This window comes from Streptopelia decaocto (assembly GCF_964273445.1).
Source record: "Streptopelia decaocto genome assembly, chromosome: 18".
In the NCBI taxonomy this organism is placed as follows: domain Eukaryota; kingdom Metazoa; phylum Chordata; class Aves; order Columbiformes; family Columbidae; genus Streptopelia; species Streptopelia decaocto.
In genome coordinates, this window is record NC_138673.1 from 7,235,289 (window position 1) to 7,246,454 (window position 11,166).

General features: G+C 46.2%; 1 protein-coding gene across 1 annotated transcript in view; it reads left to right on the plus strand.

Moving 5' to 3' along the window:
* The window catches only part of TAOK1 (TAO kinase 1), a 68,083-nt gene that overhangs the window by 47,761 nt on the left and 9,156 nt on the right, over nt 1-11,166 (plus strand). Inside the window, exons 14-19 of the mRNA XM_082068848.1 lie at nt 46-282; nt 1,031-1,159; nt 2,623-2,826; nt 3,336-3,575; nt 7,134-7,346; nt 8,419-8,601. Coding sequence (XP_081924974.1) covers nt 46-282; nt 1,031-1,159; nt 2,623-2,826; nt 3,336-3,575; nt 7,134-7,346; nt 8,419-8,601 — 1,206 coding nt within the window. The remainder of the gene's footprint in view (nt 1-45; nt 283-1,030; nt 1,160-2,622; nt 2,827-3,335; nt 3,576-7,133; nt 7,347-8,418; nt 8,602-11,166) is intronic.

Below are 11,166 nucleotides of genomic sequence, written 5' to 3' on the forward strand. Positions count from 1 at the left end.
TAAGAAGCATTAACTTACTTTGGCCCAATGTGGTTGTCTTCCTAGGTGACAAGGCAAATGCAGGAACATGAGCAAGACTCTGAACTGCGAGAGCAGATGTCTGGCTATAAACGTATGAGACGGCAACACCAGAAGCAACTGATGGCGTTAGAGAATAAACTGAAGGCAGAGATGGACGAGCATCGCCTCAGGTTGGACAAAGATCTCGAAACACAGCGTAACAATTTTGCTGCAGAAATGGAAAAGCTGATTAAAAAACACCAAGCAGCCATGGAAAAAGAGGTAGGAGATTACGGTTTAGCAGACCAGTCTATGTTTGTTCATTACATTGAATTGTCCACTTCCCCTCACTGATGAAGAGATGACATTGTAGTCTCTTACGTGTCTGTTTTCAGGAACCAAGCAAATTGCTAATTAGAAAAAGGCTAATACATCACCTCCTTACACTAAGGGGTTTATGTAACTAGAGGAAAGGTATGTCCTTCATCACAGTGTGTTATCCTAAATGTTAGTGCACTGACCCCAGAGAAAATACTGTAAGGTTTTTCTTTTCTTTTGCCATGTATATGCTGTCAGTAACTGACGGCAATTGAGTTTTACAGAGGCAGAGAAATTTGCCAGCTACGCTTAAACGTTCACCGTCTAGTTCCTTATGGATATGGGGGTTTTATGGTTTTAAATAATTTATAATGAAGTGGTGCCACCTACGGTGATCATTGTTGGTTCTTAGTTCATCTTGAATCTCTCAGTGGAGGGCTAAGGTAGTTTATCAGAAGGTATTGACTTGGTTAGGCAAGACTAGCAGAGCAATAGGGCTGAGGAAACGAGGGACTGAAAAAGGGCTCCTGCTGGGTGCCCTGATGGGGGGTGGAAAGATAAGAGAGTGAGGGCAAGTTCCTGAGACTTGTGCTTGTTCATTGTGGTGAGTATCGTGGTGACTGTACCCTGAGTTCTGGGTCTTGGGGCTGAAATGGAGCGTGAGCCATAATCCATTGGGGCTCGAACTGATTTGCTGCTGGATTTGCTGTAGGCTAAAGTGATGGCCAACGAAGAAAAGAAGTTTCAACAGCATATTCAGGCCCAACAGAAAAAAGAGTTGAACAGTTTCCTGGAGTCCCAGAAGAGAGAATATAAACTCCGTAAAGAGCAGCTGAAAGAGGTAACTCGTCTGTAATGAGAAATGTGAACCGATAGTGGAGCGTACGATACAGCGTGAGGGCGTGAACGTTCAGAAATCAGCGTGCGCTGTGCACAAGGGATCTTTGGATTGCAGCAAGTCATGCATTTCATGAGCAGTCTCCTGTGTTTGCTTTGTACCTTTGACTTTAGAAGGTTTATTGGTACCTAAATGTTCATCTTGTAAACATACAAATTTCTCCATTGTTTAATATTACTTTTTAGCCAAAACCATGCAAATTTGGCAATCCTAAAGAGTGATAAAAGGTAGTTGAAGAAAGGTCGTGAGTATTTTTCTCGTACCTTATTGCTGCAGATATTGACCGTGCACTGCAGCAGTTAGTGAAGTTTCTTACCACTTACATGATATTTCTGTAGCAGCAATAAAACAGAACAGCAAAGGTAACATGCCGGTTTTTTTTAAGGAAAGTATCTGTACAACACCATCCATGGAGAAAGCTGTGCAATAGTTCAATAATCATTGTATTGTAGTGAAAATCATGACCTTTGTGAAAGGCAGAGAAACTGTAGAATCAAACTTGCTGATTCTTTTTGTGGAGTGACTGAAACCATAAACACTATAAATAATTTTTTTTGAAAGAACCGTTTAGTGTTCAACCATCAACTTGTGTGACGCAAATTTGGAAGTTACTCCAAAGGGGAACATTCCCAAACATAGACATTTCCCAGGAGAAAGAAAGGCTAAAGAGCAGCAGAGCCAAGAAAGATCTCACAAAAACTATAGGAGCGTGGGCTCTTTATAATAACATAGAATCTTTTTCTGAGTGGGCAGTAGATCACAGGGCACCAAGAAACACCAAGGAAATATAGAGCAGTTCTGTCTCATACTTAAGTTGAAACATATCGTGACAAGTCTAGTTACTGTATGGACATCTCTAGTATGGAGTTCAAGCAGGTCTTTCGCAAAACATGCTTCAAGCTGTATATTGAATTTAATACAAATGTGGAAACTGTGGCCTGACATGTGAACTTCTTAATATTATTTCTATATTCTAATGTGCTTCATGCAGCTGGAGTTTCATATGAACAACGTTTGTAAATGAGGGTGGCGGTGTTTTCCTTCTCTCACTCCTTTGGGAGCCTGTAAAAACGCTTCTCAGGAAGTAAGAGAGATCTCCAAGTGGCTTTGCGTCCAGTGGCAAGCCATCATTTTTATGTTTTGAGCTAATATGGATGTCTGGAAACTGTGGGCATGAACCAGCGTTTTGACAGGTTAAAATGGCCAATGCAAAGTTGTAGTTAAATTTGCTCCGCTGTGAATTGTCTCCTGGTGTTCCCTTAGATATGCAATAGGATGCGTTTTTGCAGAGGCTGGGATGGTGCCGGCCATGAGAAGACAAGGTAGATTGGGCAGGTCCGTCCAGTTGTTCAGGGCCAAGGAGCTCAATGTGACTATTCCCCAATTAATGACCTTGCTCTTACCAGGAGCTGAATGAAAACCAGAGCACTCCAAAGAAGGAGAAGCAGGAGTGGCTCTCCAAGCAGAAGGAGAACATCCAGCATTTCCAGGCGGAGGAAGAAGCCAATTTGCTGAGGCGTCAGAGGCAGTACTTGGAGCTGGAGTGTCGCCGCTTTAAGAGACGGATGCTCCTTGGCCGCCACAATCTGGAGCAGGATCTGGTTCGAGAGGTAAGAGACCAAGCAGAGATGAGATCTGGAACCACCTGTGTGAAACGTACCTCACAGGAGCACCTTCCATCCAACTCCAGTCTCACTGAAGTGTTAATTACCACATCTGAAGGCTTTTTTGGTAAAATAATGGTTTGATGTGTTTTGCAATGCTGTCTTGGCTTTTAGGGTGTCGTGCGGAATCAAATGTTCACATTAGTGCCCTATTGTGGGAGAATTGTTGGAGCAAAAAAGTCAGCAGACACAACACAGTTGCAGTCCTTTCCAAAAACTGTTTACTCTGAATCCTGTTGAGCATCTAGAACAGGAAGAAGAAAAGTGAAATGAGGAAGGAAAAATTACCGGTGGCGGTGCTGTCTGCTCCTGATAAGATGTTGAAACTCTGTGCTCTGTCCTCAGATGCCTTGGAAAGAGAGAAATGCCCTTGTGAACAAAGCGAAATGTCACATTGTGGACGGAAATCCAACTAAGTACAAAGAATCTAATAATTCCCTCCGTCCTCCCTTTAGGAGCTGAACAAAAGGCAGACGCAGAAGGACCTGGAGCACGCCATGCTGCTGCGCCAGCACGAGTCCATGCAGGAGCTGGAGTTCCGCCATCTCAGCACCATCCAGAAGATGCGCTGCGAGCTGATCCGACTCCAGCACCAGACCGAGCTCACCAACCAGCTGGAATACAACAAGCGCCGGGAGCGGGAGCTGAGGCGCAAGCACGTCATGGAGGTCCGGCAGCAGCCCAAGAGCCTCAAGGTACCAACGGGGGTTGGGGCGCGAGCTGCTGGGGGTGGTGGAACAGCGCTACGTGGCAGCTCAGTTCTCATTTGGGGGTCCAAGGTCTTTTGGAGCTTGTGAATTTGCAGAGGTCTCTCACTTTGTAACAAATACCTTTTTAAAACAGCGTTATTCGTCAAGTTGTGCAACTGCAGCCCCGCAAGCATTGTATGTATGAACCACCGCAGTGTGGCGGTCAGGGCTGCAGTGCGTTGTAGGCAGGCCGTAGCAGCACTATTCCCTCATTTTGTTTGAAAAACTATTGTTCTCAGCAACACGCCTTCCTTTTTGTGGTAGTTTAAAATGCATTTAATCTTTGCAGTGCCCTTTTTTTGCCCTCTTCTTCCTCCTACACCATTTTCTGATCCTTCTCTCCCCCCATATATAAGAAGAAAATCTATTTTTCTCTAATGAAGCAATGTCATAAAAAAAAAAAGAGCTTTGTATTCCTGTGCACATCAAAACTGAACTGTGCTATCGGTCTTGGCCAGCACACCTGATTATTGTTTTTGTATTAAGGCTGGTGTGCTAGAAAGTGTGAGGGGAAGAGAGCGAGACGCCAGCCGACAGCAGCGTCCCCGGGGAGCTCCTGGCGCTGACCTTTGCTGTCCTGTGTTCTCATGGGTTTCTCGCGCTGCTCTTGGAACTGCGGTCGCTGACCAGAACTGTAGGGCCCCTCTAATTGAGGCTTTTAGTGTTTTCATTGTAAGCCTTCGCTTCATCCAAAGAAGCCCAGTGGTTTATTCTGAAGTGTCTGAGAAGGGAGTATCAGGCCTTTCACAAAGCTTCCTGGAACGTTTACTTTGAGGAGGCAGATTTCTTCTCTCCACCCAGTGTTCAGCTGTGCCAGTAACAAAACGAGTGTATGGCATACTGAGCATGGGGTTTCTTTATTGTTCTAGGTCTTTCTTCTTCATGGTATTTCCCACCTGACTTAGTTTTCACCACCTGCAAGTTATCTTCTTACAGAGAAAATAACCAACTTGAAAATAGAAATAAATACCTGATTTGTCAATATTAGAATAATACTAAACAGTGAAAACCCAGCTCGTGAGAACAAGGGACCATCAGATCGCTGTTGAGAGTCTCCAAGGGTATAGTGTATAAATAGCTGATGACTTCACGGGGAAGCTGCGCTGCACTCTGCGCTGAATAAAACTGAAGCAGCTGTATTAGGCTGATCCTTCTGAGATTAGCATGAATGAGTTCTGCCTCCCCAAGGTGACGCGGTGCGAACACGGTGGGCAGCACGTCCGTCCTCCGCCCCTTGCGGCAGGTGGGACAGCAGGATCCTCATCTCAGCTGCCCTGTCCCCGCCAGCCCCTGCAGTCCCTGCGCAGCGAGGACAGGGCTGGACCGTCTGCGCGGGGCATGGGAAGCGTGTACTTGATTTGTGTGGCTGTTCTGTGATTAGCCAAGGATTTCAGGCTTGAGCTGTCAATCCAGCACCTTTGCGTACACCCAGTGCTAATAATGCAGCCTGCTGGACAACCGTTTGGTTTGTAGCACAATCCCCTCTTTATTGAGGCTGTTGCCTTGCATTAATTCTTCTCTTGCTCCTGGCCAATGCAGCCAAGTATTCTTATTTGACTAGATAATTTGACTATTTATTCAGTTTCTCTCCTCAGCAACGTTTTCCCTCGAGGGCACATGTTTCAGGCTTTCCCTTTGTTATTTAGTGAGGTCCTTTGTCCTGAAAACAGACTTTTAACGGTCAGTGTCTGTTGCCGCTATTACAGCACCAGAAGGACTCATAACTAGAATTCACCCTTCAGTGAAAACTGCTCTGTTATTATTTCGAGAGTGTTAATTGTGATGCAAATACCTTCTTGCTGGTATTTCACAATACTAGGGGTCAAAACGCTCTTGTCAGAAGTCTGACTGGAAATCTTACCCCTCCCTTCTGTTTCCTGTTGTTGAAGCCTTTGGGTTGGAAGCCTGTAAACAGAGTCTGGTGTCCAAGTGGGACTTCACAGACAGTGGGGATAAAATAGATCGTTGGTGTTTTGCTGTGACCAGGTCCCTGATGGGAATGTGTAACCTGCTGATGCTTTCCTTAGGGGCAGGGAGAAACAACCTTAAAGGTTTCCTGGGGGGAAGTAGCTTCCGATGACTTTAGAAAGAGTAAAAGTGATGTATTGCTCCCCGTGGTATGTGTTTTGGTTTGAATGAAGCCCACTTTTGTCGTGCTTTCAGCATCAGCTTAGCAAAGTGGAATTGTTGGTTTATGCAGCAAAGCTGATGATGTCTAAATGGGGCTGGATGTGTCGTCTGATCCCACAGCATCTTTCTGGGTGGCTCCAAGTGCTGCGCTTGTCACCTGCGCTGCTGAGCCTGGAGCTGGCGCCAGGAGCTGACAGGGGACATGAACATGGACGTGTCTGCCTCGCTGCCTCACACCCGGAGCTCTTCCACCTTACTCAAGAGACACAAATCTATTTCTGCCCCCAGTGCTTTAGGACTTGACCATGGTGACTGACAGTGGGAATGGCCCATAGTGATGCTGACTGCCCTGATTTAGGGGTTTGTTTGGTTTTTCTTACCATGGTGAACTTGACTATCTGTCAGTTAACCACCATCACTCATCACTTCTGGGTTTTGCTAGTTAGAAGCATCCCTGCCAGCCCTCCTGTAGGAACATACAGGGAACTCCACAACACGCTCCTTTTCAGGGTCTTAAAACACTTACAAGCTGCTCTGCAGGCAGGTAAGGCAGGTGAAAGGAAAAAAAGTAATAATTAAATTTCCTCGAGGTCATACAACAAAATCGGATCCAGGTACCTTTTCGGGATTAATGTCTCCAGCCCTGTGTGCAATCACCAAGTTATGTCTCTAAACAATACAGAGATGCTAGCAAAGTGCAAAGGAAAAACTCAGTCCCCAGGAACCCTGCACTGGGGCTGGAGAATTGTTTTGTTTGCTAGACTAGCACAATGCTGATGTTGCTTGTGGTGAACATCTTCAAGCATCTAATCTTTCCCAGCCATTTTTTGAGTATCTTTATGAAAACCAAGGTCATAATATCAAGGGTTAGCATACATCTTCATCAAACCCTCAATGGAAAAAGTGTTGCTCTTTTTCCCTGTCCCTTCCCATGCACCAGATCTGCTTCTTTCCATGACATTAAGTACTGTTCATATATATGTGCCATAGTCACGTGTAAGTATGGCTTTCGGTGCTAATAAATATTAGCCCTGTCCCTCAAGAACTTTTCTTGAAAAGCAACACCCAGGGCTGGATCCAATCCAGTGACAAATGTGAGGCTCTTTGTGCAGAGACAGCTGTATTTAGGCTGCAGCTTTGTTATAAAAGTGTCTGTATTGTAATTGTTTCGCACAGTAGCAGTGTCAAAGCAGCTGCAGCAATAGTCATTGCCTCTTGTCTGTTTTGCTTCCCTCCTTGCACTGTAGATGTTAATATACATTTGTGGATTCTTGAACTCATATCCTTAATGTAATCCTAAATATCCATTTGAATGGATATTTCTCCCATTTGAAACACGCTGTTTTTTTCTTTGTGTCCCCTCCATCTTTCCAGTCAAAAGAACTACAGATAAAGAAGCAGTTTCAGGATACATGCAAGATCCAAACCAGACAGTACAAAGCACTGAGAAACCATCTGCTGGAGACCACGCCAAAGAGTGAACATAAAGCTGTCCTCAAACGGCTCAAGGAGGAGCAGACGCGGAAGCTGGCTATCCTGGCTGAGCAGTATGATCACAGCATTAATGAAATGCTCTCCACACAAGCTGTGAGTCGCCTCCGAGGGACCCAGGGTTCCTCAGCCAAATAGGGATGTTTGCATTGGTTAAAATCTGTATCCTGACAGCAGGCTAGCTGCTTCCTTGCCACCTGCACCATACCCAGCACAGTCTTTCCTCTGCTCAAAAAGCAGCATTCAAAGGCGGAGGAAAGAGGTATTACCCCCTTCACGGAGGTTGAATTGAAGCTGCTGTTGCAGAGATGCAAAGTGATGCATCTGTGTGGCCACAGGACTGCTTTGGCATGAAGTCTGAGAACATAGATGTCCCTGTCAGAGCATCATTAAATAACGTGCAGCTTGCTGTCTTAAGTCATTTAGGTTTTGGTTTGTCAATGATACCAACCGAAGGGTGTCCCACTGGTGGAAGATGCTCATTGAGTCATGGAGGAGTCCAGACTTTTGACTGTAAATCTGAAATAATGCTTAAAGTGTTGTGAAAGTTCTGTGACTCCTTTAAGAGATTCCTTCTTTAAGGAATGACCGCATGAGCAATGCTTTGAGTCCTTGCTACAACTGAACGTGCAGTTTTCTTTGCACTTCCTGCATATTGCATCCTGCTCACATCACTCTGCACAAATTTGATGCTGTGAGGCAGGGTAGCTGTCTTAATTTATATATGGAAAGGTTAAAAGTTCAGTATCATATGTAATTATATTTTTTTGCCCAAAGTCCTGCATTGGCAGGGATATGGACTTGAATCTCCTGTGTACAGGTAATTGGTTAATCCATTTGAACAGAGCAAGAGATTTTCTCTTTGCCTCTAGCGAAAGGAGAGCCGTGGATGTTGGCACCTCCAGCAGTCTGGTCTCTGCAGGATGGATCGTGGTTCCTGAGGCGCCACTGCTCATCAGCATCACTTGCATCAGCACTGTGGGCTCACTGTCACCGCTCTTTGTCACTATAGGTCCTCTGTTCAGTGAAACGAAGTACAATAGAGACCAGTTGTATTGCTAAGAAAACAAAGTCCCATCCCATTCTCTCCCCCTCCTCACAGTCCTCCCCCTGAGTGTCATGAGTGGTTACCCCATAGTGAAACGTCTCTATTGTCTGTCTTTCCCAGCTGCGTTTGGATGAAGCACAGGAAGCAGAGTGCCAGGTTTTGAAGATGCAGCTGCAGCAAGAATTGGAGCTGCTGAATGCATATCAGAGTAAAATCAAGATGCAGGCAGAAGCCCAGCATGATCGGGAGCTGCGTGATCTTGAACAGAGGGTATCCCTCCGTCGGGCCCTCCTTGAGCAGAAGGTAAATGGGCAGACGAGCATCGTGAGCGTGCTCCATATTTCAGATCTTAAATTGCACTGCGCTTAACAATAGGGAGAGAAATTGCCTTTACCTTGCTGTGTATGGCAGCACAGCTCACTTGGGTGTTTGCCTCTCTGGGATGATAGCTCGGTGACACAAAGGCTAAACTTTCTGCCAGCTCAGCCGTCCTGCGTGAGCAGCTTCTGGCTGGGATAGAGCTGCGTGAAGCGTGCCAGAGGGAGCCGTGCCGCTCTGGGCAGAAGGGAAAGGGAACTGTTCTTTCTGTCTCTGAGCTGCAGATGAGCTTCCCCAGCTCATTAGAGGACAGACAATAACAACCTAAAGCGAGAGGATTTTTTTGAAGTTTTCCATGATATCAGCAGTAGGTATCTTTGGAGAGGGAGGCGGGGCGTAAAATGTATTTGAGACTCTGTGTTTTATGGTAATACTATTTTACTGCAGATCTGTTCCATTTGTCACTCTGTGGTGACCAGGCTGCAGCTTCCCTGTAAATTCATCCTTGTTATGGAAATGCTGCTGTCTGCAGCATTTCCCTGAGCAAACTGAAGCAGCCAGACCCAGGGGCATGGGTGACCTGCTGCTCCCCAGCTTTCAGCTTGTACTTGGCTTGTACAAGGTGCTCGTTGTCGAAGTTTGCTTTTCTATGCAGTGCCAGACATGTGGTGTGTATAGAAATGTGAGTGGCCTATGCAAACCAGGGGAAGGGTAATGCACCAGTCAGGGAAAGGAAATACACAATCTGCCTTCATCCTGCAAATGTCTTCTCCTTTGATTTGCCCTGTGGGTGTCAGCCATCGCCATTCACGCGACACTTTCCAACTTTGCTGATCGGCAGTTATTAAATTAGGGCAATTACTCTGTGGCCTCAAGGTTCTTCACACTCCAGTTCTCCCAGAGGCGAACAGATGGATGCTGGGCTGACAGAGGGACCTCATCAGAACAAAACTGCTCCACCTCACGGTCAGCCAGGGAAGCATCTCCAAGAAGCCAGTACAGTCCTAGTGAGCTTTGGCCTCCCGCAAATAGACTTGAATCTCTGAAAGTAACTGAATTTGTGAAAACACAGCTCTCGTGTGGAGCTCACTTGTGCGATAGCTGTCTTTAGACCCTACCGTGAGTTATTTTGCTCCCATCCAGAAGAGGACAGCTCCGTCACAGCCCTGCACTGGAGGGTGTGTTGTGCTGGACGTGCATTGCCCTCTGGTGGCATCATCTGCCGAGAGCCGGCTGCTGGTCATCGCTTCTGCTCTGCGGGAGCAGCGTGTGTTGCATCCCATGCAGTGTTATGGTAGAAGTTGAAGCAAGGCCAGTGACTTAAGAAAAACACACATCAACTGGTAGTAATGTTGTATAAATCTTTCAGTGTGGGCCAGGATTGAAGTCTCTGTGCACAGAAAGCCCTTGCAAAGCATTTGGCAACAGTAGTGGTGGTAGAAAACTTAGCAATGCTACATCATAGAAAAAATGATAAAATTAAGAGCTAGCATAATTTTTCTGCATGTGTTCTCGTGCCCTGTGTGTCCCTATGTGACTGCTGCATTAGAATAACAGAAGATTGGGTGGTTTTTCAGCTTCCCTAGGTGGGAGCCTTTCGTCAGCAGTACGTGCAGTGCTGTCACGTTGCGACTCTCAAAGTCATGGACCCACGATGAGGCTGTTTCTTGCTGGGGTTACAGTCACTTAGCGGCAACCCAAGGGAAAAGATGTGGGTGCAAAGGTAGATGCATCCTTGTTTCGCAAGGGTATTCTGTGTGGGAAGGAGCGTTGTTCTGTTTTCGTAAGAATTAAGAGTTGTGAGTACTCTGGTGTGGGTCGCTCAGCGATGTCGCCTGATATCTACGTGCCTGTGCTAAACAGGAACTGGCAGCCAGAGAAGGGGCAGGTGTGTGTGCGCAAGATGAATGTCTGAATTTATATTCACAAAAATATACATAGCCTGTGGCAAAGTCAGTCCTTGAAGTTCAATAATAAGCCAGATTCCAGAAGTTGAGGCGTGCATAGGACTCTGCTTCCTTCTCAGCGCAGTGCTCTGTATTTTTGCTGGTGCCCATCACCATAGTAACTCACCAGAGCACAGATCTGACTTAGGCTGAGCAGGGAGTAGCCAGGCCCATCAACATGCCAGTGACTGAACCGCTGTACAAGCAATTGCCTGATGCTGTTCGTGTTGCACCAGTAATGACTGTGTCCCAAGAGCATCTTTAAAAGACTTGAGATTCACACATCTCCTTCCCACACGCCTCAGACACCCCGTGCTGCATCCCGAGGTCGTTTCTAAGTGATGTCACTTCACTGCGGTGTGTCGGGTGTGCCTTGCTGTGAAGTTCATCGACACTAAGTCCCATGTGTTGCGCTGTCATGAAGCCTGAAAACTCAGCAGCTGGACATGCTGAAGACACTGTATGTAGTTCTGGAGAAGGAAGGGGAGGATTCTGCTTAGATAGCAGGACTGGAAAAAGCAAGTGGAGCATTTTAAAGAGCTAATGTTAGAGATAGCACCTTCCTCCTGTTCTGCCTTTTCCAAGGCAGCTGACTGCTGCGTGG